This window comes from Cricetulus griseus (genome assembly GCF_003668045.3).
Source record: "Cricetulus griseus strain 17A/GY chromosome 1 unlocalized genomic scaffold, alternate assembly CriGri-PICRH-1.0 chr1_1, whole genome shotgun sequence".
Classification (NCBI taxonomy): Eukaryota; Metazoa; Chordata; class Mammalia; order Rodentia; family Cricetidae; genus Cricetulus; species Cricetulus griseus.
In genome coordinates, this window is record NW_023276807.1 from 230,118,477 (window position 1) to 230,145,579 (window position 27,103).

The following is a 27,103-nucleotide window of genomic DNA, read 5'->3' on the forward strand; positions in this document are numbered from 1 at the left end:
AATTTATAGCATTAAATAGTTGCAGGTAAAGACACACCTGGATCTGAAAAGGAGTGAGGTATCAAGTCAAGCTCCAAATCATTAACTGTCTACTTAAAGTTTTAAAACTTAAAAAACATTACATATTTATGAAAAGTTCTACTTTTTTCTCTCACAGTCACTGAGCCACAGATACAATTCAGAAGTCCTTTAAAGTAGTCTCTTCTGTATAGTTACCATTGTTCTGTACATGGTCTTCAAGCACTTCGTTTTTAAGAATGCCACAAAGCTCTGATAATGTCTCTAAGTGAATGACATGGATGATCAATGGCCGGAACACATCATACAACGACACGCACAATTTCTCCAAAAGTTCACTAAAAAGAAGGACAAAATACAGTTGTTAACAGTAAAATTTTCAGGATTTTTCCAATGTGTTAAAAGTTCTGTGTATTTTTTCTAGCCAGTAAAAAGAATAAATATCTACTAGAAAACGGTAACTGGGCGTATTACAGAGGGAGGAGGGAGAATGAGTCTGTAAAGTGCTTTTGCTTTAAAAACTCAGAAGAGGTACTTAATCTGTAACAGTTAATTCAAATTAGATGTCCCCAACCACAGATCAACTGATTACAACTTTTATTTTAACAATAATTTTATAATCTTTAAAAATATAGATTATTTCAGTAAACAATATTACCTTTTACTCACTGCAGATCAGTTATACCACCACTATACACATGCTCAAACTAAAAAAAAAAAAAAAAAAAAAACCTAGCTGGGTATGGTGGTGAACACCTTTAATCCCAGCACTTGAGAGGCAGAATCTAGCAAATCTCTGAGTTCGAGGCCAGCCTGGTCCATAATAGTGAGTTCCAGGATAGCCAGGACTACATAGAGAGACCCTGTCTCAAAACAAAACAATGGGGGAAGGGGAGGATTAGAAAAAAAAAACTCAAGTACTTTGGGCCCATAGCAAGTATTTTGAGAAATTTTAAACATATGAAAAGGTTTGGTGTATATGCTTTTCAAACTACTCTTCTATATACAGTACCACCCCAACCAAAATCAGGAAATCCATTTTTCTCTTCCTAACTCGAGTCATAATCTCAGGATATTTATGAGTCAAAAATAGTTAGCATGAAGGAATCAAGTGACTAACAGTGGAACTGAAAGTCACTTTGAAAAAAAACAAAGATTATCAAATAACAGCTACATTTTTAAATATTGTTCATTAGTTAGATGTACAGAATTTCTAAACTAGAAGGACTATTATACTTGAGGTAGATAAAGGGATCCCGGTCCTAGGACTTGGTTTCTCTTATGGACTTCTTGTTATCGTCCCATAAGGTCTCCAAAATTTTACTACAAAATATAAAAGCATGCTTGCCTTTCCACTACAGACTTAAAATAATCACAATCAGCAGTATTCTGTTTCCATACACAAAAGTTCAAATACTGCAGTTAACTACAGCTAACTACAATATACTAGTCCATTACTGTCAACAGCAAATTAAATCTTATCCACAAGAGCTAGTTCTATGTATCACTTACTCTAATTTTGACGTTGGCTTTGTGAAAAATTCATTGTAAAGTTGGTGCTCATCTTGGCATACATGGACCATAAAGGCACAGCCACTTCGAACCTGCAATAAACAAAACACATCCCACCTACAAAGACGCACATTCCAGCTCTTATGAAATAAAGCCTATACTTTGCTTGCAAAGAGATTATGAACATATACACATAAGCAACTTTCTGGAAAACAGGAAATGGCTAGTTCCCAAAGGATTACTGCAAAATAGTATCCAATTTTTATTACTATTTTATTTTTTAAACTTTTGACAATAAACATTATTTTCTAGTTAAAAGGGGGTACTTTTTAAAAGAGCCTCTATGTGTTTTTCTAAAGTATGAGTCAAAACCACACCAAAGGCCATTTCTGCATCCAACACTAAGCTGAGGCATGGTGGCACAAACATGTAATCCCAGCATTCAGAAGGTTGAGGCATCCTGATAAACAAAAGTCAAGGCCAATCTAGGTTGCGTAATGAGACTCTATCTTAGACAAATCAAAAAAAAAAAAAAAAAAAACACCTAAAATTGCATTCTCAACATAAATCCACTAACTCTGAAACTTCATCATAAAGAAGAATGCACTTTTAAAATCTTCATATTTTAAGAAAGAAAAAATAGCATGAGGCTATTTTACAACGTTGAAGAGAGCTAATGTCCACTACCATAACTAGAAAACATTGATTTGGGAGACAGAATGCTATCAACTTGCCGAACCAGGTCTGACTTATTCTGCTCCCCAAAACCGTGTGCTACAAACATAAGGTTAGAGGCAACTGCTCAGAAAGTGTCAGAGACACAGTCACGCTGGAAGGAGCGCTGTCAAGAAGTCAAGCAAGCAAGCAGGCTCTTACCAAGGCACAATGGTCTCTATTATTTTGGCTGGTTAGCTCCGTAACCGTACAGGCAATACTAGGGCCCAGAAGGAGCTCCCGCTGATCAAGGTAACACTGGTGAATATCACTGAGCAGGTGCTGGTATCTGATGGAAGGCAAGTAAAAACAGAGACAAGAAACATTGTATGATTCCTCTCCTGTGTAGAGGCTAAATTTACACACACACACAAAGACATGAAAGCAGAGGAGTACTAGCTGAGGAAAGGAGGAGACTACTAAGGAAGAGAGAAAGGGCATGGGTATGGGGACTAAATAAGGTCAAAGTACATGAGATACTTTAATTAAAATGGCTTTATGAACCTGGTAGTAGTGGCACATGCCTTTAATCCCAGCACAAGGGAGGCACAGGCAGACAGATCTCTGTAAATTTGAGGCCAGCATGTTTTACAGAGCAAGTTTCAGAACAACCTGAGCTACACAGAGAAACCCTGTCTCAAAAATAAAAAGATAAAGATAAAACATCTTCATGAGTCCATTACTATGGACAGTGAATATACAATATTTTTTAACTAGAAACAAATAGCAAGACTGGAGTATACATTTTTTATTTCAAAAGCATAAATTAAATCTGACCTTCCAGAACAGGTTGCCAGGTATCTAAAGACATAATGGTCACCTCTCATTTGCCCACATTAAACACTCAGGAATGCAGACATAGAATAAAAGCCATAATGAATTGTTACAAGAACCTGGTCTTTTAAGAAAGGGTTCTCTTCTAAATGACCTCACACCTACCTAACTGAGGAAGAGGGAAACGGTACTGTCACCACCATAAATTTGCTGAATCAAGCCAGAAACTCTGCTCTCTAAACAGACTGTGTGACTGAGGACAAACGGAGGCAGATGCTCAAAAGCACCAAGGGCATAACCACATGGGAAGGGCGACAAGAAGACAGAGCTACTGAGTACTCACTCGGGTATCTTTTCAGACCGTTGCTCTATTTGTTCAATAAGAGCCTGCGAATAAAGAAAGACACGAATGTCCACCTGTCTTAATCGTACTTTTCATTGGTATTCCTTGTTTAAGAAATAATGTAAGTCAGGCAGTGATGGTGCACGCCTTTAGTCCCAGCACTAGACAGGCAGAGGCCGGCGGATCTCTGAGTTAGAGGCCAATCTGGTCTACATAGTGAGTTCTAGGACAGCCAGAGCTTCACAGAGAAACCTTGTTTCAAAAAAAAAAACAAAAACATATAGTTAATACCATAGTATATATTTTTCAGTTTTTTATACCCAATTAGCACATTTTGTTCCTTTCTGTTTGTTTGAGGGTTTTGGGGTTTGTTTGTGTTTTTTTGGGTTTTTTTTGTTTTGGGTTTTTGTTTTGTTTTGTTTTTGGTTTTTCAAGACAGGGTTTCTCTGTGTAGCTTTGAAGCCTATCCTGGCACTCGCTCTGGAGACCAGCCTGGCCTCGAACTCAGAGATCCACCTGCCTCTGCCTCCTGAGTGCTGGGACGCCAACGCCCGGCTTGTTTGTTTTTTTGTTTTGTTTTAATTTTCTTTATAGCTATGAGTGCTTTCCCTATATGTGTGTCTGTGCTCACAAGTGCCTAGTGCCCATGGAGGTCAGAAGAGGGCATCAGATCCCCTGAGATGGAGTTACAGACAGTTGTAAGCCGCCATATGTGTGGTGGAAATCAAACCTGGGTCCTCTGGAAGAGCAGCCATTGTTTTTAACCAACGAACTCTCTCCAGCCCCCATATTTTGTTTTTAATCAAAGCTGGAATTGTACTATTTATTCAGCTCTATAATCTATTTTTAAAACATTTTATAAATATTTTTCTATCATTAAACTTTTCAATAATAGATGAAAACACACAAAAAGCCCACCTACTACCTAGTAAACAATAAATTATTGCAAACAGCATTTAAAACATTAAGTAAAGTTGGGCACGCCTATAATCCCAGTACTTGGGAAGGTGAAGCAAAAGGAGCACTGGGGAATTCCAGGCCAGCCTGGGCTCAATGGTGAGCTGGAAACCAACATGTACTACACAGATGGTAGCAGCAGCAACAAAAATTAAACAAATGAATGTAACATATGAAATGGTTGTAATATTATCCTGTGGGTAGATGCACTCAAAATCAACTATTTTTTTTCAGCATTTGTTTCCAAAGAATCACAGCTACCATTTCATAGTCTGGAGTCAAACAGCTGTTCTGCTACATCAGAGCCCCAGCAGGAAGGTTCAATACTCTAAGGTTCCATAAAGCAAACTAGTATGAATAACTACCTTTCTCTCTTTTTTTTTCCCCAAAAAATTTCAATTATTTTTATGTATATGGGTGTTTTCCGTGTCTGTCTGTGCACTATGTGCCTGAAGAGGCCAGAAGAGGGCAGCGGATCTCCCGGGACTGGCATTACAGACTCTTGGCTAGCCACCACAAAGGGGCTGGGAATTGAACCTGGACACTCTGGAAAAGCAGTCAGTGACCTTAACCACTGAGCTGCCTCTCCACCCTTACCTCCACCCAGTAACTCCTCTGTAAGTGCCACTTTGTGGACACTACAACTCACTGACTTAAAAGAGATATACTTTATATGTCTTTGATCTATTCTACTAAAATGTTTTTTTAAAAAAAAATCCATTTACACCCCATCAGCAGTTATTATTCTCATTGAATCCTCAAAAACACTATTATACTTCAATTTGAAATTTCTGAGACAAAAACTCTTAACTTTGTGAGTTATCTGATCATTTTACAATAGGTATTCATCCTTCTTAACAAACATTCCAGTTTCTGCCTTTGTTTTTCCTATTTAAGAGTCAGACTTGTTCATTTTTATATCCTTAATCTTTTAATTTGGTCATTTCTCACCCAAATAATCCTTAGTTGTACTTTGGGGGAATCTACTAATTAATTTAATACTTAATAGATCACTTAGAATGCACTCTTATGTTATAAAATAAAAAGGGTTTTACCCAAATAATTAAAATTTTCCAAATACCATGTAGAAAACTCTAGCTCTTCCTTCTTATTTAAATGTTCTAAGTTCTAGAATTTTCCATGTCATTAAGCTGTCAGTAAAAAAAAAAAAAATTGGGGGGGGTTTGAGACAGGGTTTCTCTATGGCTTTGTAGACCAGGCTGGTCTTGAACTCACAGAGATCCACCTGCCTCTGCTGTCAGTAAATTCTAAATCAACAACACTACACTTTTGAAAATTTTGTTTTGTCTTGCTAATCTAAGGAATCTTTCTCTAGCTTTAGCTACCAGTACATTCTAACCAAAAAAATTACAGTGAAAAAAACTGACATTTCAAAATTTAACTCTCTCCAACCAGGACCACGACAGGTTTACTGTCTTTTCAATTTTTGGTGAGTTTTCTATACTTTTGTCATTTTATTCATCCTCATATTTCCACTAAAATTACTGCTAGCTAAATAGTTTATGCTTTCTATCAGTAAAATAAATGCAACCCCATCACATACACTAACTGGTTATTTAAAAAATGTAGCAAAGCCACAAATCATAGGCAATCATTTGATAGTAACCCACTGCACTAAGTCCTCTTATTCATACCATTTCTTTCTGAATCAAATATTCAATATTGGCTTTAGCTAATACACAATAGAATCAATCAGCAAAATCGAAACCTCATCACCCTCTCCCTCAGTTTTCTGTACACACACCAAGAGTCTTCCATCTGAAAACAAACTTATTCTCCTTTAACTGGCTGATTGTCAAAGAAGAGCATGAAGTCCTGTCAACAAAAGCTTACCATTCCCTCTAGTGACAAAAAGAGCATACATGTATAAGCTCCAGTTAACAATCTCAGCTATTATAACATACACAAATACTGGTTTTTGACCATTCCTTCCCCCTTCTAATTTAATCAGGATAAATACACTGACTATTCCTTTGAATACCACATGCGTCTAAGGAGTAAGGCACATACTGAGCCTCATTCAATATACTATCAGAGCCTTGCCCGGCTCCTAATGGCTGCATACCTTGCTTGTTAATGGGCCCTCTTCCCTACATCTGTACCTGTAATCTATAAAATAGCAATCTGACCAAATCATTCTATTTCAGCTGAGTCATATTTTCTACTTTTTATGAATCACCCTGTCATGCACCATGCCTTGTCACTTTTCCTTCCTCTTTTCCAACATACTCTAATAACATCCTGTAGTCCAGTTATAATAAATTACAGGAAACCCCCTCAAATGCTTGTCATTCACAACTCTATAACCTTCCCTAAAATAGAGACTACTGCTCTGTGTATAAGCCCCTCAAGTCCACGAGTAATCTGAGCCTGATTTCTTTTCACATTTAGTTAGTGTGTGTGCTGGGTAGTTTTATGTCAATTTGGCACAAGCTAAAGTCATCTGAAAGGAGGGAACCTCAACTGAGAAAACGCCTCCATCAGGTTTAAGATCAGGTTTCAGCAAGCCTGTAAGGCATTTTCTTAACTAATGACTGATGAGAGAGGGCCTAGCCCATTTTGAGTGGTGCCACCCTGGGCTGGTGGTCCTGGGTTCTATAAGAAAGCAGGCTGAGCAAGCCATAGGGAGCAAAGCAGTAAGCAGCATCCCTCCATAGCCTCTGCAACAGCTCCCGCCTCCAGGTTCCTACCGTTTGGGTTCCTGTCCTGATTTCCTTTGATGATGTGTAAATATAAATCTAATAAACCCTTTCCTTGCCAAGTTGCTTTGGACATGGTGTTTCTTCACAGCAATAGTAACCCTAAGGTGGGTGGGTGGGTGGGTGTGTGCATTGGGCACACATCCTGCAGGAGTCAGCCCTGTCCTTCATGTAGACTCCAAGGTTGCACTCAGGTCATCAGGCTTGGCAGCAAGCACTTTACATCTGAGCAATCTCACCAGCTCCCCAAATCCACCGTTTCATCCAGAAACCACCCTGAACATCACAAAAAGGGTGAAGAGATTCCTGCTCTTTAATTGCTAAATAACGTGAAAGGGACAATGCCTTCCTTCCATTCAAGTTCATTTCCTACAATAAGCAAAAGACTAAGGCACAGGAGGACTCCTGAAGGGCTGCCTGAAATTTTTCACACCAATATTCAATATATATCAGTAGACTTACTCTGACTTTAGGGGCAGCAGCTCGAAATTTCACATAAAATAGTGTGAAGGCATTGTCTGCATTAGGTACTGATGAGGGATCCTGAAGAAAACATGGGGGGATAGGGAAGAAAGTTATTAGCAAACACATAATTACTCAAAAAGGAACACTAAACAATTCATATGTCTAAAGCTTGGCCTCCATTCCAACCAAAAATTTAGAAAATATCAATGAGAGGCTATATGTTAATATTGTTATAAGCTGAGAATTAATGAAGCTATCATCTCTCACCCTTACAGTTAAAATGTAGCCTATATTACTTGAATTTTGGCAATAAGTAGAACTGAATTAAGACTTAAACTGAGCCAGGCAGTGGCGGCACATGCCTTTAAAGCACTCGGGAGGCAGAGGCAGGCAGATCTCTGTGAGTTCAAGGACAGCCTGGTCTTCAAAGAAAGTTCCAGGACAGTCTCCAAAACCTACAGTAAAACCCTGTCTCAAAAAAACAAAAAGAAAAAAAAAAAAAAAAAGACTTAAACTGTTACTTATAGAATAAGACACTGACCAAATTTTTAACATCTCTGACCTTCAGAGTACATCCTTGAGGAAGTAAGTTTTTAAATTTCCATTACCTCTTTCTTCTGCCTTAGTAGGGACCAAATCTAAGGCCTGGTACATTCTACAAACTGCTCTACCTCGAAGCAACATCCCGAGACTATCTTTAGTTTGGTTTGGTTTGGCTTTACTTTACTTTGAGACAGGTCTCTCTCACTGAGTTATACAAACTATCTTGAACTCATTGTGTACCCCAGAGTGGCCTTGAACTACTTATCCTCCTGACTCCATCTCCCAAACAACATAGGTCATAGCTATGTCCAGTTGAAAAGTGAGCTTAAAAATAAAATATAGCCTGTATGGTTTTTCCTTGAGAAAAAAATATGTTCAGTGACCATCCTAGACAGTTGTACTCTTTATTTTCTAACCTAGTATGTGTTACTTTTATACTGAGAAAATGCCTCCATCAGGTTTAAGATCAGGTTTAGCATCTGCTAATTTGTAAATATTTTTCCATCATTTTTACAAGTTATTATTTTTAAATACATTCACTATGACAGCAAGGATCTCACAAGCTCCTTTTTCCACCATACAGTTTCTAATACAATACTAAATTTAGGAGACACTCAATAAAAATATGCATTAAGCAGGCTATGGTTGTACATACCTGTAATCCCAGCATCCAAGAAGCAAGAGGACCACAAGTACAAGGCCAGGCTGAGCAACATAGTGATACCTTGTCTCAAAACCCATGGGCTGAATGTGTAACTCAGTGGTAGAGTGCTTGCCTGGTGTGTACAAGGCTGTGGGTGCAATTAAAGCACTATAATAGTTATTCATGGCCAAAGCCATGAATTCTGAGGGTTGACTATATTTGCATGACACATACATACATACATACATACATACATACATACATAGAAAAAAGTCCAAGAAGTATGAAAAGAACCCAGTACTATTTGATAATTGTAAAATGAAATATAAACTACTTGTTACCTGAAACATTCTTTTTAGCTTTTTCTTAAAAAACTGACAGGAAATAAATCAAAAATAGTAAAATTAAATTTGAATAGTAGATAATTAAAAAGAATTTTCCTCTTTTTAAATATTCCCCCTGGTGCTAAGGGTTGAAAACAGGACTTTATAAAACTAGGCATGGGCTCTACTAGCTGAGCTATATGGGATAGTCATATTTCTCTATTATGAAAACTATAGCATATAATCTTATTTAATAAGAGTAAAAATTTAATTCTATAGTATTAATTCAGACAAAGGTTTTAGAAGGCAAATAAATCAAAATCAAGTAGTCATTAGGATCAGTTAACTCACCCTTTTTAGTAACTGATTTGTGAGAGTCTGCAGTGTGTTCACAGTATATGTCTTCATGAGGTGCAAAGCTTTAGAAAGACATTGTTTAAACTTCAGTAAGTATACAGGATAATCTTTAAAATTAGGCTGTAAAACAAAGAAATTTACAAAAGAAATAAATATTAACAATAAGCAAACTTTCAGTGAGAACCAAGGTGTCCTCTATACAAAGCAATCCATGGAGCTCTGTAGATCATAATAAGCTTCGTGAGACCCTCCAAGGACTTGGTCAAAGCCAATCCTCTGTGCCTGGCACAAAGCAGGCTCAGTCAGCTTTTGCAGCTGCAAACAAAATCAATGTCAGATCCCCGCCAAAGTGTTAAGTAAGACCTACTAGGAACAGAATGGAGCTAGTGAAAATAAGAACAGCAGTGTATCCTTGAGAGATCAGGAACTGGCTAAAAAAAAAAGAACTCATCCTTCTGAGTTTCCCTGCACCCCTCACCCTAGTAACTACATTTCCAAAGAGTATCTCACACATTCCTCAATGACCACCTTTTAGGTAGGGTAAAGCCAAATCAGAGGGCCCTTCCACTCCAGGAGTCACTCAGAAGCCTGAAGTACTTTGTATACCACTAAGAACAGCAACCAAAAAAAGCAGTCGTTTTTCTTCCACACATTACAGATATGAGTCATTCCTCAGTATTCTGATAGCACTAATCCAGGACCCCAAAGGATATACCAAATGTGCATCCTCCCTTATACTTCAAATCATCAACAAATTACTTACGAAACTAATGTAAATGTTATAAAGACAGCTATTATGCTATACCATTCAGGGAACAATGACAAGGAAAACAGGCTATGCATGTTCAGAACAAACAAAACAAAAGATTCTTTATAATCTTTGTGATATACAAGTGGTTGAATCCACCTAAGAAAGCCATTTAGAGAGAGCTGACTATACTTTTCCACTGGAAAAAAATAATTGTATAAGTGATATAGTAGAAATGTTAGTATTTTTAAAATATAAAAGTATGACTTACATGAGATGAAATGTATGTTATACAATCATCTAACTTGGCCAGCATAGGGATAAATCCTTCACTATTCACAGACAACGTGGGAGAATTCAGTTTCTTCAAGTAAAAGGAAAAGAAACAACAAAAAAAGTAAACATTGAAAATTATTAACTAGGATTAACATATTTCTTTTTAAATATAACAGTGTACTTTTAGGCTAGTGACACAGTCTTTAACAATCACTAAAATACCCTTAACTGTGTCCATGTTTAACAACCTAGTAAGCACCAACCTCCTAAAAAAAAAAGGTAGAAAAAAAAACCCAAAACTGTTTTTACTATGCTGCTGTGCAACATGAAACTGGATTAATACATCATGAATCTGTCTACATTTGGACACTGGCCATGTTCTTATTATGGCCACAGGATTAACTAGCAATCACAGCACTTACTGAGCATGCTCATGGGGCCCTGGATTCAATTTCTAACGCAGGAAAGAAAAGCCAAGTCTAGCCATTTATATGAACCAAGTCCCACAGCATCCACGTCTAAGTGGCTGCCAGCATGTCTTTAACATTAAGCTATAATAATTACAATTATTTTAATAAATTTAGCATCATTTATAAATAATTATGACTTACAAGTCAGAAACATAGAAACAGAGTTTACCCAGAAGCCCTTGTTTTATGAGGACTATATGCTTCTTCAAACTTAACATGAGAAGTAACTTAAAAATGCATGGACGGTACTACAGAAACGCAACACACCAAGACTTAAACCTGAAGATTTATTATCCTAGTTTTCACAGTTTATAGGGAAGATTCTACAACAAGTAATCAACAGAGTAACAATAACACAATTGAAGAAATCGTACTTAAGTCATATGTGGACAGTTCTGAACCGAAAATGGTATCTTGCTTAAATCAGAAGCTCCATCAGCAAACAACTATTAAGTTCAAGTATAATTTTATATTCTTTTCATTCATTTTGTTTTTTGTTTTTTTTTTTTTTTGAGACAGGGTATCTCTGCGTAGCTCTGTAGACCAGGCAGACCTCTAACTCACAGAGATCCACCTGCCTCTGCCTCCCAAGTGCTAGGATTAAAGGAGTGTGCCACCACCACCTGGCATATCATTTTATATTCTTGGAGATTACCACAAAAGGGAAATATAAAATATCACTAACTTTACAGAAAAGTACAATGCACTTACTGTGTTAATTGTCTCCAACTCATTAAAATAGGACAGCTTCTGCTGGATGTGTTCAGCAAGGTCAGCAAGTTCCGACTCACATGTTAAAGAGAAAAGCCAATTATTATAAAAATATAACACTTGGCACCCTAATGTCAAATTATTCTGAACAGAGTTATATTTGACATTGAAATTTAAATCAGGAATAAGACTTCGAAATGATGCTCAAGTATTTCTGTACCCATGAACAAAGGGAGACAACAATTAGTATTATATGATCTTTTATAAAACTAAGTGCCTGCCTTTTAGAAACACAAAAATACAGAAAAAATTCTGAAATATAGTAACTTCAATGCTCTATCTGCAACTTACAAGTTTAAGTAAACCTCCTCAGACAGCTGATTAAAAACAAAAACCCTTTGAGGCCAGCATGCTCTACAAAGTGAGTTCCAGAACAGTGAGGGCTACACAGAGAAACCATGTCTTGAAAACAAAACAAAAAAAGAAAAAAAACAAATAAAGAAACAAAAAACCACCATTAACGAAATCACTCTGCTTATCTGAAAAATGCCAGTAATGGTGGACAGAGCAAAGCAACCAGTACCCTGCAGCTGCACCCAGCAGATCAAAACAAGGAGGTCTGCCTCTGGCTCTACTCCCTTTCCAGCAATCTGCATATTTAGCACAGTCTAATACAGAGCAACCTTCAGCATCTACTCAGAGAAATCAAGGAAATTAAAATTAAACAGCATTCATCTATTTAAAATTAATCACTGACCCATCTCTCTCTCTCCCCTCATTCCCAATTACCTGTTCCTTTAGGAGCTGTTCACAGGCTTCATGAAGAGTTCCTGTCTTATTGGACACAAAAAGGTACTGTTTCTGCAGTGACTCCAGATGTTGAAGAGCACTGTTCACATCACTCAGTATAGCATCGCACTGTTCCTGAAACCCAGACAAGTAATCCCTCATCTGTCTAGAAAACAGAACCAAGAGGGGATTGGCAATAATATTTTCCCCCAATAAACAGAGTCAATAAACAATACGGTCTCATTCTTTCCAAAATCATAAATTTCAGGTGGAAAATCTGACCTACTCTTCCAAAATGTGTAACACTCAGATTTATAGCAAAAGCTAGCCCATAAATTACTCTAATGCTTAGGAAGATGAGTCACTGACACCGCAAGCAATAAAAGGACTTAGAGTCATGACCTGGTTTCCTGCATGTAAGTCAATAAACCTGGGCATCAACCTTCAAAGATAGGGACACCAGGACATCCCAAGGCAGTAAATAAGGTTACTCCTTCCAATAACTGCCACCTCCAAAGACCCATGTGTTGTGAAAAGAATTTTGGATTTGAGACTAGAAGACACTGATCCAAACTGCAGCTCTACCTAAGTCCAAATGACACTGGTAGTAAATGTGTCCAAGCCTCAGGCTGGCCATTTGTAAAACGGGAATGATAACATTTCCTTGAAGACCTGCTATTGATAAAAGTAGGATTATACATCCATAGCACACTGCCTAGCAAAAATGGCCATGACTATGCCAGGCATAGCAATGCACACCTTTAATCCCACCACTTGGGAGGCAAAGACAGGCAAATCTTTGTGAGTTCAAAGCCAGCTTGGTCTACACAGTGAATTATAGGACAGTCAGGGATATGTAGTGAGACCCTGTCTCAAAAAACAAATACAAAAAACAAAACTAAATAATGGATGTAAATAAATGTTTACTGAACATCAATGCAGAACCCATAGTCTAAACTTGGAGAGAAACTGTATGGCTCCTTCCCCTATAGGCATATGCTACCATACTCAATCCAGATGGCCATCCCTAAGGTCTTCTCCTAAGGTTAAGAGCACTGACTGCTCTTCCATGGATGTTTCTGAGACAACAACACCTCACAGAATTCCCATACAACTTCTTTATCCAAGTTCTTTCTGCAATTCTTTTTCTAAAATCACTTAGAATTCCAATCCTTGCCCCGACTAGTATTAAGAAAAATCTGACTGCTAAGTTTTCTTGGTAACTTGAGATGACTAGGATGTAAAACTCAGGCTATCCAAAAAATAAAGGACCCACACATACCTATATTTAGTTCCTTCATCCTGATCCATCTGAGTCTGCAGCTTTGCAAACCATGAGAAAAACTGAAAAATAAAGAGTATTACTATGTCAATCAAACTAAAACCAGTAAGTGAAAAGTGATTACATGATAGAATACAAGTTAAAAGGCAGGCCTTACCTAATTATATCTTATTTCTAGGGCTTAACCGCCAAGAATTAGCTTTAAGCTTTATTTTATATGTGTGTGTATTATATATATATATATGTGTGTGTGTGTGTGTGTGTGTATGTATGTATGTATCATATATGATATATATTATATAGTATATAATATGCATGATATATATTATGTATAATATACATGATACACACACACACACACATGCACAAAACATTTATATGCCAGGAAAAGCAAAAGATATGAAAAGCACTGGTCATTTCCAGAGTCCAGTAAGAAGCAGTATTAAGACACATATAAAAAAATAAATATTTCTTCTTAAGAAATTAATACCTGGCTCTTAGTTTGCCAAATTTGAAGAATTATCATAGAGCTTTGGGTAAATATTAATGTTCCCTAATAAGAATGGTGAGAATATAAACTTGAAAATCACATTGTGAATTAAGGATATGGACTTTGGGGAGGCTGCAGAGATGGCTCAGTAGTTAAGAGCACTGACTGCTCTTCCAGATATCCTGATTCAATTCTCAGCAACCACATGGTGGTACATAACTATCTATAACTCTAGTTCCAGGGGATCCAAGGCCTCCTTCTGCTTCTGAGGGCACCAGACACATAAGTGGTACACAGACATGCATGCAGGCAAAATATCCACTCGCATAAAATAAAAATGAAAAGTCAAAGAGAATATGGACTTGAGGCTGTATCTGTCCCTATACCAATGTTACATAAACCTCCCATTATTTAAAAATAGATAAAATATGGCATAGTTATATATGCCTGCAATACCAGCACTTAGAAAGCTGAAGCAAAAGGATCACAAGTTCAAGGTCAGCCTGGGCTACATAGTAAAATACTAGGGAAGGGATGGGAGAAGAGGGGAGAACAGAGAAGAAAAGCAAACAAAAGACAGGTGAGTGTAGTTGGATGTTTTCCTCTGTCCTGCCAGGTCCCACTAGACCGGTTCCTCTCCCACCACCAGGTCCCCACAGCTGCTTCAGAAATAATCACTCAGAAGTTAATAATATATCAGTTACAATTGTTTCATTTGGAAATGCCTAAGCTTTAAATCTTTTTTGGCTTTGTTTTTGTCTTACACACAAAGCCTATGTACTATGTAGCCCAGGATCCCCTAGAACTTGCTATATATCCAGACTCAGAAACTAAAGACCCAAAAAGGTAAGTAAATTACTGAAACTCACAATGATGGTAAGTAACATAGCTGACAGCAGGAGCCCATGTGAGTCAGCCTAACTACAGCAGGAGCAGATGTGGGGGCAGATGTGGGTCAGCCTAACTAACTACAGCAGGAGCAGATGTGGGTTGGCCTAACTATGGCAGGAGCAGATGTGAGGCAGAGTAACTACAGCAGGAGCAGGTGTAGGGCAGACTAACTACAGCAGGAGCAGATGTGGAGCAGACTAACTACAGCAGGAGCAGGTGGGGGCAGACTGACTCTACAACAGTAATAGACATAAGTCCACCTAACTCTACAAGAGTAGATGTAAGTCAACCTAACTCTGCAACAGGAGAACTCATAGGTCAGCCTAACTACAGCAAGAGTGCTCCTTTGCTTTCTTCACTGCCTCTTTTGACTTACAAGGCATGCAGTTCAGTACATCTGCTTTATGTTTCATTTGGAAATGCCTAAGCTTTAACTCTTTTTTGGGGGGGCTTTGTTTTTGTCTCATACACGAAGCCTATGTACTATGTAGCCCAGGATGCCCTTGAACTTGCTATATATCCAGGCTGGCCTCAAACTAGTGATCCTCCTGTCTCAGCCAGCTCTAACTCTCCCCTTCAAATAAGTACCAACCTGGCCCAACCCTGCATAGCTCCCAAGATCAGATGAGATCAGTATGTTCAGGGTGGTGTAGGCATAGAGATCTCGAACTCTCTTAACAAGTCAGAAAGAATAAACAGAGAAGCATCTACAGAAACTGCTACACATTTAGGTTTGTAATTAGCAGTAAGGAAATACCAACATGCAGGCTAAATTACTATAAAATAATTATAAACTTTCATCTAAAGAAAACATTTAGGATTTTAAAAGAGAATCACCAAGCAACAAGTAGAGAAGAAGGATATATATATATATATATATATATATATATATATATATATAATATATATATGGTTTTTCGAGACAGGGGTTCTCTGTGGCATTGGAGGCTGTCCTGGAACTAGCTCCAGGGATTAAAGGCGTGTGCAACCACCACACGGCTCAAAAAATTGTGTGTACATATTTTTCTTTTTGCTAGATGCATATATTTTTATAAAGATTTATTCTTATCTTTTTAAAATTTAGTTTCTCTGTGTGAGTGTTTTGCCTGTGTGTATGTCTATGTACCATTTGTATGTCTGGTGCCCACAGATGTCAAAAGGGTTTCAGATCCTCTAGATCTGAAGCTAAAATGTGAGAAGCCAAGTGGTGGTGGCACACACCTTTAATCTGAGCACTCAGGAGGCAGAGGCAGGTGGATCTCTGTGTGTTTGAGGCCAGCCTGGTCTACAGAGCAAATTCCAGGACAGCATGGGCTATACACAGAGAAACCCTGTCTCAAAAACCAAGCAAACAAACAAGAAAAACAGCTCTTAGCAACCCAATGTGGGTGCTAGGAATTAAACTTGGATCTCCTGGAAGAGTAGCCAGTACTTTTAACCATAAGCCATCTCTCCACCCCTATTAGGTTACCCTATTTATTACCTTATCATATTTTTATCTATACTGCCAATGTAACTGGGCAATGTGGTTGTTTGAATAAGAATGGCCCCCAGAGACTCGTAGATTTGAAAGTTTGGTCACCAAAGAGATAGGTGACCACGAACTGCATTCAACTTTCCTAGAGCTCTAGAATGCCAATGTTTGCGCTGTGGCAGACATTTTTACTGAGACATCTAGAGTAATCAATGTCCCTAAGAAAGATAGTACCATTTACCTGCTGTGCGGTCTCAATTCTTTCCTCTTCCATTCCTAAAGAAGTGAAGCCCTTCAAAAGGATGTCTTCTGTAGATTCGGGCACCACAGCAGTCAGCTCAATGGGCAGTGACTGGGAGGCTAAGCTGCAGACATCTTCAATTGGGAGCTTGAAAAAGAAAGTCACAAGACATTTAACTTGAAATTTTTCTTAAATCAACTCAATTATTTCTGTCTTGTTTTCAAAGAGATCGAAATACTTCCTTTAAATCCTCCGAGATCAGGAAATGTCACACAATACTAACAATTTCCACTAGCCCTCTTTGGGATAGATGTCACTCTCAAGATGTCGTAAATAGGACACCAGTGTCACTCAGTAGCAAAGTCTGATTGTTGAGTCAGCTTTCTAACAGTGGGATGAGTCTATGAAGAACCACTTGAACCTGTGTAAACTACCACTCGACAAAGGGAAACCTATGTGCTACTGCAAATAGTGTGTTCTCTACAGGATCAAACCCAAAGGCCTGGCCAACCAACAGAACTAACAAATCACAATCATTAATTAACAAACTGCCTCTTCCTACCAGCTCCATCCATGGTACCTCACCTACACTGACATACTGTGTGAAATTCAATGACAGTGAAGAGACTAGGAAAGATCTCAGAGTTTCTATGGTTCCAGAAGAGCCCAGGGACAAGGCCTCCAGGTAACACCAATACATCACTCTCTCACTCCCCACTACTACTGATACTTTAGCTCTGGTATTAATTTATCTGAAGTCACATACCAGATAAGCTGTTTTTAGACCTAAAAGGAACTGGAAGTGGGTGGCAGGGAAAGTAACAGGGCCTGCTATGAGGTTCAATTCTACTTTTCAGCCCTCAGCTCATGACATTTAAAGTCTTCCAACATAGGACATGACTCAAGGCCTTAGGAAATAGCTTTCTTTCTAAATGCAGACATTTTATCTGAAGATAGGGCTTTTTCTTTACAGCTCAAATTAGCTAAATGCACAAATATCCCACTACTAATCTAGAAACAAGAGCCTTGAATATGGGGAGGTTACGTCTGTGTTCACACAGGGCTATACTAACATGGTAAACACACTAACGTGAAACCTGGTTGAAAGGCTCTTGCTTATGTACAAGCTGGTTGGCATTGGAGAAATTCATGACTCTAGTCCTCAATTTCTCCTCTTATCACATACAGATCCTGTAGCCATACCAACACTACTGTGAGGAGCAAAGTAGAAAGCATTGGCTTCTTCAAGTGTGAGCAAACAACAGCCAACAATAGCCAACATGATCAGGAAGGTCCTTGTATACAAGTGAGTTGGACTCAAGATCAAGGAGGGTCCTAGCCAAATGCAAATTGCCTTATCGGGACATCACAACACACATAAACTCTTGCTGAAAGTAGCATAAGCCCTGGCATAAAAGTGCTGTGGTCCAGCAAGAATTAGTTTCTCAAACTCAGTGAAATCTATCTTGAGTCTAAAATGTCACCAGCAACTGTGTGCTGCCATTAAGGGTTCTGAAAACAGAACTCTGAGATAAACAGCATCTACCCCTATACTGTGGAAGCACCCCAATTAACCAACAAGGAGCCCCCCTCCTCTCTCACACACACACACACACCCCAAGACAACACTGCATGTACAACACTTAACATAAGACTTGCCACATAGTAAATAATAAAATTGAATTACTGACATTAGAAGTACTTTTTATTATTCCTATTAATAAAATCATAGTTCTTTGTTACTCCTATTTAGGAGCAGCAACAGAATAAATTTACTGATCAGAATCTACACTGCTTCTTGAGAACAGAATAGTAAGTAAGCTGTCTTTACAGTATTGTGTTAGTAGAAGTTAGTTCTGTAACAAGAGATCACCGTTAAGGTGGGTAAGATGTAAAGGGGAAACAGAAATGTAAGCAGTAGAAGGTAAGTAAGATGTAAAGGGGAAAAGTAAAGCCTCCAGCTCGGATTTGACAAACATCCCAGTAGACATCAGGCCTCCACCTGGGTAAAGAGACTGAAGTGAATGCTGCTTGCACACAAACATGCAAAAGCCAAATAAATAATTTACAAAAGCGTAAGGATTCTTTTCTAATCATTGTCCTTATTTAGCATTTGTGTGTGACCTCTTGTGGAAGCCAGTTCTCTCCTTCCACCATGTGGGTCCAGAGACTGAGCTGAGGTTCAATCAGCTTGACCACAAAGACTTTTACTCACTAAGCCTTCTTGCTTAGTGTTAAGTAGTCTTAAATACATCATAGCCCAGGCTGAAGGATGCAAATTAAATCCAGGGGGGAAGGGTGAAGAGATGTCTCAGTGATCACAAGCACTTGCAGACCTGGGTTCAATTCCCAGTGCCCACAAGGTACTGATACCCTCTTCTGACCTATGCAGGCACTAAGCACAAACATGGTATACATACATATAGACAGACAAAGCACTCATACACATAAAACAGACCAAACTGGAGAAAGATGGACATTTCCAATGATAGTGAAATATTGACTCTCTTGTGGGAGACGGGAAAGAGAATGATAAGCACCATGCAAGTGGCTAAAAAGAATTCTCAAACTAATTTGTCACCAACCACTAGGACTAGAAGGTAAGTGGAAACATCTGGAAGCCACTGACTTAGGAAGAATCCATACCTACTCACAAACTCCACTAGAGATCTGTGAGAAAGTTTGTGAACAAGGTGGTATCAACCCAAAGGAGAGGAGTGGTTGCTACCATGTGGAAAGCAGGCACAAAGCTCGTCTAGCCCTTTCTCCTCCGTGGACAAACATCTTAGGCCACTGAGTGGGGTGGGGAGCAGCAACTTGCATCAGCCACAGAACACAGCACCCCATTATAGCTGAAAAAGGGAAAAGAACATCTTCCACTCTGGACAACAGAAAGAAACCACACAGGACCCAGAACATCAGAGGAAACAGACTCAGTGGCAAAGCTCCACCTCCAAGGCCAGGGACAAAGGACCGGCCTATCATTAAGGCTGGGCCTAGACAACAGAAAATTCCTATTTCAAACTAGTAAAATTCATAATATTTATATCTTGTTTAGTTGCTAAGTCTTTACATTGATTTTTAAGTGATTGATTTTTAAGTGTACCATGCATTAATATCTGTCATTTCAAATGAACCCAAGGAGTCATAGGCATGTACTCAGTTTATTTTAAACCAAAAAATTTTATTTTCTAAATTACCAGAAAAAAAAACTCTGGATCCATGAGAAGCTGCTCAAGATATTCCAGACACATTCTATAATCCAGTCACGAATAAATATGAGCATCTAAGATCATATTTATCTAAGAACATTCAATTTGATTACTTCAAACACTAATTTTCAATTGTAAGACCTTTAATTATGGGACTGGAGAAACAGCTAAGCAGTTAAGAGTGCCTGTTCAGCTCCCAGCACCCATAACAGGTGGTATACACCCAGGAAGCATATACATACAGATCAATAAATTTAAGTCCTGCTCCAGGGACTCCAACATCCTTGGCTAGTCTCCATGGTCATTCACTCTCATGCACAAACCACACAGAGACATATATATTCTTAAATATATATATATATATATATATATATATTTAAGAATAAAATATACAGCCAGCTGGCAGTGGTGGTGACTGCCTTTAATCCTAGCACTCAAGACGCAGAGGCAAATGGATCTTGGGTTCAGTGCCAGCCTGGTCTACAGAGTGAGTTTCAGGACAGCCAGGGCTACATAGAGAAACCTGTCTCAAAAGGCATAATAATAATAATAATAATAATAATAATAATAATAATATCTAAAATTTTAAAACTTTAAATACAAGACGCAGGAGGGCCCTGTTCCCTTACTCTTACTAATAAGAAACTATATTCTCTCAAACTAAGTAGGAAAGAAACCCCAATACAATCACTTTAAAGAAGTAATAATTTCCTAAACACTGAACTGGAATCCAGTTGCAGAGGAGGAGGAGTGATGAGCAAAGGGGCCAAGACCAGGGTGGTGAAACCCACAAAAACAGCTGACCTGAATAAGGGGGTGCTCTTGGTCCCCAGACTGATCACTGAAAAACCCCATGGAACTGATTTAGATTCAATAAATGTGGGTGTCAGTGAGGAGACCTTGGAAATCTGTGGGGCCTCTTGTAGTAGATCAGTACTTATACCTAGTATAGGAATGGACTTTGGGAGCCCATTTCACATAGAGGGATACTCCCTCAGCCTAGACACAAGGGGAGGGCCTAGGCCCAATGGCAAAGGATATGACAGACTCTGAAGACCCCCATGGAGGGGCCTCACCCTCCCTGGGGAGCAGAAATGGTATGTGATAGGTTGGGTGTTAGTGGGGGACAGGGGAAGAGGGGAGGAAGAGGGAACTGGGATTGAAATGTAAAACAATCTTGTTTCTAATTTAAATTAAAAAATGGAGAAAAAACTGTCATAAAAAAAGAAATAATAATTTCAAAAATACTTTAAAAAATACTTAAGGAAAACTTTTAAGAGGTTTTTTTTTAAGATCTTATTTATTTATTATGTATCGAACATTCTGCTTCCATGTATAATCTGCACACCAGAAGAGGGCACCAGATCTCATAAGGGATGGTTGTGAGCCACCACGTGGTTGCTGGGAATTGAACTCAGGACCTCTGGAAGAGCAGTCAGTGCTCTTAACCTCTGAGCCATCTCTCCAGCCCCTTAAGGAAAACTTTTAAATAATAATTTTAACAACTTGCTTTTAACAGCATAAGAGAAAATTACCCCTTTGGGTACTTATGTCCCACTAAGCTTTTTTCACAACATAGCAGAACTAGAGTGGCAAGTCAAAAAGCGGTGTAGTAGTGTCCCCAGAACACTGCGTCTGACTTCTCAGAGAGGAGCTGACTCCATCAGGGCCCCTCAATGCAATGCCTGGACTTCAGGACAGAGCAGCCACACCACCAGACAGACAACATCACAGTCGTTGCTGGCCGTGTTGGAAAGCTATTGGACAGCCTATACAAATGGACATGAGCACACTAAATAATAATTATAATAAATCACACAGCACTACCTCACCAACTAAGCCAAACCAGGAGAACAAACGTCCCTTCCTCTCATAAGCCTTATTTCTTGGAAAATCCCAGCCTGGAGAAAAGGACTCTTAGAATCAATGGGACCAATCCATTCCCCAACTGAACTGACAACACTTTCTCTGTTTAGAGCATAGCAGTGAAGCTGGAGTCTCAGAATCTTCCAAGGGCCAAACTCTTTCTTTCTTATCTTCAGTCTTAGTGACACCTAAACTAGCTCCAGATTCTAATCTACTCTTTTAAAACATTCATTGTTTGAAAGAGATCACATGAATAATGTAACATTAGCAAGAAGTCTGCCATGCACGTTTATGCACATGGTTGCCTTTACTTCTCACAAGTCCCCATGAGACAAGCTTCTATTTTATAACAAAAAAAAATAGAAGCATGCAGAAGTTAACTGTCACACCAAGGTCACACACCTACAAGAAAATAACATCTATGGCAGTAAATTGCAGATAGGTCTCAATGTAAATTATTTTAGCACTTCAACAAGAACTACTTAGCAAAAAGAAAAAGATCCTCACTGCTGCAAGAAAATTTGCCTCGAATACAAGAAACCACTCTTCTGCAAATTCTTTTATCTGATGTAATATATATACAAATATATCTCTTTTAAAAGAAAGAAGGTGCAACTTTCCAAGGTAAGAAATTTTTATTACATTTTTTCATCTTATGTGTCTGTTTTGCCTGCAGGTGTATATTTGCACATGCATATTTAGTGCCCAGAGGTCAGAAGAGAGAACTACAGTTATGGGAGTGTTGTGAACCACCACGTAAGTGCTAGGAATTGAACCTGGATCCTCTGCAAGAGCATCAAGGGCCTTTATTTCACTGCTGGGCCATCTCTCCAGGCCCAGATGTGCTTTTCTATAAGAGAGGAAGCTGCCTTCTAAAGATGTTAACATCTTTATCATGTTTACTGAGCATTAGCTGAACACTAACTAGACCACTAAATCAGCCCAGTCTAATAGATCAGGAAATAATTTATTGAAACGCTACAGAGAAGCTATGGAAATATGCTGGTTTGACAAATTAAAAGTGATGCATTCTTTTTTCAACAGTGAAGTTATTAGACATAGAACACTTTAGTACAGGGAAGCAAAAGCCTTGAGGACATGCCCTTCCAAGATCCCGAAGGTGGTCTAAACAAGCTCTTTCTAATACCGAGACCCTCCCGGAATACTTGGACTTGTTGAGTCTCTACCCAGGACCTTATGCTGTTTTTTCTTCTAGCTAGAATGTTATTGACTTGGCCATTCCTAGGCTGGCTTCATGTCTTCCATGTCAGTTCTCACACTAGGCTGTCATTTTCACTTTTGCAATCGCCCTTACTTTTAGGACTCCCATAAAAAGGCATACCTCATCCATCCTGGTCCCACCATCCTATTTTATTTTTCTGATATAATGAATGGATCACTGTCTGTACCTTCTTGGTTTGTTAAGATTGTTTTCTCCTCCATAATTATGTCAATGCCCTAAAGCTGGAAATTTCATCTTTCGTATTCGTTTCTATCCATAATTCCTACTGCAGTGGAGGTATGTGGCAAAATAAGTTAAGTGACAACATGAAATAATGATAAGTATTGCTGCATAAATAAGGAAGAATGGTGTAAAATAATAAGATTGTCATTTACTTCCAACCCTCTCCATATTATATAAGGATGAAAACTTAGTTCATAACCCATGGCAATAACAATGAAGTTTCTTGTAGTGTTGACCTCACTTCCCCGATTCTGTGACATCTAGACACACAGCTTCAATAATGGAGCACACAAATCATAAACAGACTGGGAAATACATAAACCAGTTTCTGGGCTGAGAATGTAAGTCTCTGGTATAGTGCTCAGCCAGCAATGGCAGGCCCTCAGTTTAACCCCCAACAACAACAACAACACACACACACACACAAACCCACCCACACCCACCCCTATAATTCAGGGCATAAAACATAGCCAGGTCAAAGAACTTTCCACCTGTTCCCTCCTTTACTCAAATCTACTTCCTGTAAAACATCCTGGAGGTGGGCAGGAAAATGCACCTGTGAACACCTGTTTTTCCAGCACAGCACACAAAGGTGTGGAAAACTTTTCTAATCACACCTCATAAACTGTGAGGGCAAAGGTGAAAACGGCAAATGCATTCTGCATTTGCACAGAATTCCGAATTGAAGAGAGATCAATGATGCCTCCAGCTTCAAAAACAACCACCGCTGCTAATAAAATAACCCAAAGTCTGGGCCTCGAAACTAGGAAGAGCCTGTCAAACATCTAAACAATTCGTAAAAAGAACTCTTACTATTATAACCATACAGAATCACACAAACGGTGCCATGCATACTGCTGCCCCAGTGGTTAAGCGGACTAAAATGTTGACACTAAAACCCAAAAGCACTACTACTTAATAACTGAGTCAACTTGCAAAAGTAATTCTTTTATTGCTTTGCCACAGGTTAAATAAACCTCATCTCTCATAACCTACACCAAGAGCTCACAGCTTTGGTGTGTGATGAATGAAAGTGTCGCTCGGGACCGATTCTGATCCCAAGCGCCCCTTCGCCCTGGCAACAAGCAAGCCATAGATGACTCCCGGACGCGGTACCACAGACCAGCTGGACCCCAGAGGAGACAGCACCTCAGGCTCAGGCGAGGCGGGGTGACCCTGACACGGGAACATCTGGAGCAAGACGCTCGGGGCAAGGCTCAGGCCAACCGTCCCACGCCGCAGGGGGGAAGGCGATGCCCTCGCGTGGACGTCCACGCAAGCCGGCAGGGCAGGGCCAGCCGGGGTGGCCGCAGGGTGAGGCGGCCGTCAGGCACACGCAGGCCGCTCCCGCCGGACCCGCCACGGTGGCTCAGGAGGGCAGGCCGGACCCCCGCACGGGGCGGCCGGGCGGCCGCCGCCCACGCCCTCGCCTCACCTCGGCGGGCACCGGCAGGTTCTCCACCGCCGCCTTCAGCTCCAGCACCGAGTCCGTCTGCCTGTCTGTCAGCGGCGCCAGCGAGTCGGGTCTCCGATCCCAGAGGGACAGCTTCTCGCGGGCGTCCCGCTCGGCCGCCGCCTCCGGCAGCAGCAGCAGCGCCGCCTCCGCCATCCCCGCCGCCCTGGGCCCCTCGGTGGCGCAGAACCCGACCCCGACAGGCAGAGCCGGCAACTTCCGGGAGCACCGAGGCTTCCAGCGCCGCAGCCGCGGCGGGGCGGGCCCGAGCGCCCTGACCCCGGAAACGCTTCCCGGCGTGGGGGCGGGACCGAGGCCAGAACAGACGTGGCTTTCGACCGAGGGTAAACATTTCCGGTTGAAACGTACCTGAAGCCATGGGTGGCTAAAAGACCGGCGTGGGCGGAAATAGCTTTGCCCCTACCGGAAGCCTCTTCCTCAACAGCAATAACTTTATTGTAACGTGTGGTTGAGGGTTTTGGAGAAATGTGGATGGGGAATTGAAGGACTCCGAAGATCTACCGCTTCTTTGCTGTCAGATGGGTAGTGGGTGATTTCCCTGTTGGCATAGCAACCAGGAGCACAAGTTTTTCCAATATGCAACTTCCCTTTTAGGAAAACTAGTTGGTGGAGACACAAATTCAAAGACGTACATAGCAGGCTTCATGAATAGTATCCAACAACTGAAAAAAAAACAAAAACAAAAACAAAAAAAACCTAAACGGCCAACATTGAGGAACTGGGTCAATAAGTGAGGATCAAAAGACGAAACTGGGAAAAACTATTCTGCCATTTAAATCATGCTACACATTTGGACAGCTAAACAAATAATATGATTGGCTGAAACCTACATAGTTGAAAAAATATACTTTACCAGTATATAAACTGAGTATATACTAATATAAACAAATTTGGGTAAGTAAATGAAAAAGGAACAACCTTCTACCTTACCAAAGCATTCCAAAAAAGCATATAGAAAAATGAGGGAAATAGAAAGTCATCATTAGAACATCACAATAATAATTGTGGCAGGGTTAGGGGAGGAGCTGGCAAAAAGTTCCAGAAGAAAGGGCAATTTGCATAGTTTGAGATAATCTCTCCAAGATATTTACCAATAAAAAGGAGTTAGTCAAGCTTGGTGATACACACCTGAAAGTACTTAGAAGACTGATGAAGAAGGATTGCAACATGTTCAAGGCCAACCTGGGCTAATGGCAAAACGTGGTCTCCAAAAAGAGGGGGAGGTCGAGGAACAATGACTTACTGTAGCAGATACCATCTTACTCATGTGACCTAACTCAACATCATTGCCATGACATCCCTGGATGGATGAGTTAAGAGCATGATACTCCTTTGGTGGCATTCTTACCAAAATACAAACCTAATTCTTGTGGAATATTACTTTAACTATGTAAAGATGTGTTACATTTGTTTATGTTGCATTTGTTTATGTAAAGATGTGCTGCTTTGTCTGCCTGAGGCACCTGATTGGTCTAATTAAAGACTGAACGGCCAATAGCGAGGCAGTAGAGAGAATAAGTAGAAGGAGTAATCTAGGCTGAGGAAAAGAGAAAGAGGAGAGAGAATGGAGGAGACACCCTTGGCTAGCCAGGCAGGCAGCTGCCAGACAGACAGACATGGAGTAGGACATACAGAATGAAAGAAAGGTAAAAAGCCCCAAGGCAAAACATAAAGAGAAACAGGTTAGTTTAAGTTATAAGAGATACTGGGACAAGCAGAAGATAAGGCCAAGCATTCATAACTAATAAGTCTCCATGTCATGATTTGGGAGCTGGTTGATGGCCGAAATAAAAGCCTGCTACAAATTCTAGACATTGAAGAAAAAAACATATATCACAACTGGACCAAGGGCTGGAGAGATGGCTCAAGGGTTAAGGGAGCTTGCTGCTATTTTAGAAGACTCCAGTTCAGTCCTCAGCCCCCCATGTCACACAGCTCACAACCACTCCTAACTTCAGCTCCAGGGAACCCAACACGCTCTTCCCAGCCACCCTAGGTACCCACATACACATGACACACACAAACACACAAAATTTTGAAGTAAAAAGTAAATCTAAAAAGAGTTTCAAAAAATAGTTTCAAAGTAATAAAAAAAAAAGAAAGAAAGAAAAAGAATGACTGAGGAGCTGTTACATATAGGAGACTAACCAGCCAAGACATCTCAGTGCAACGTGAAATCTTGGACTGATTCCTGGAACAGAAAGGGGATAATTGTGGTTAAATTATAGAATAAAATATGGTTCTATTTGAATAAAATGATTGTAATATAGTTTTAAAAATGAAACGACATATGATCCTGTTGACCAAAGAAAACACCCCAAAGCACTGGTGAACCAATGTTGTTA

General features: G+C 39.7%; 1 protein-coding gene across 1 annotated transcript in view; it reads right to left on the bottom strand.

Annotated features, from left to right (window-relative positions):
• Cog3 (component of oligomeric golgi complex 3) overlaps positions 1–24,992 on the bottom strand; it is a 54,627-nt gene extending 29,635 nt beyond the window's left edge. Inside the window, exons 1-12 of the mRNA XM_027390125.2 lie at positions 24,720–24,992; positions 16,742–16,888; positions 13,646–13,707; positions 12,364–12,529; positions 11,575–11,649; positions 10,389–10,481; positions 9,364–9,489; positions 7,501–7,581; positions 3,362–3,405; positions 2,407–2,533; positions 1,531–1,622; positions 217–356 (exon numbers count right to left, since the gene is read on the bottom strand). Coding sequence (XP_027245926.1) covers positions 217–356; positions 1,531–1,622; positions 2,407–2,533; positions 3,362–3,405; positions 7,501–7,581; positions 9,364–9,489; positions 10,389–10,481; positions 11,575–11,649; positions 12,364–12,529; positions 13,646–13,707; positions 16,742–16,888; positions 24,720–24,893 — 1,327 coding nt within the window. The 5' untranslated portion in view covers positions 24,894–24,992. The remainder of the gene's footprint in view (positions 1–216; positions 357–1,530; positions 1,623–2,406; positions 2,534–3,361; positions 3,406–7,500; positions 7,582–9,363; positions 9,490–10,388; positions 10,482–11,574; positions 11,650–12,363; positions 12,530–13,645; positions 13,708–16,741; positions 16,889–24,719) is intronic.
• Positions 24,993–27,103: the final 2,111 nt, after the last annotated feature.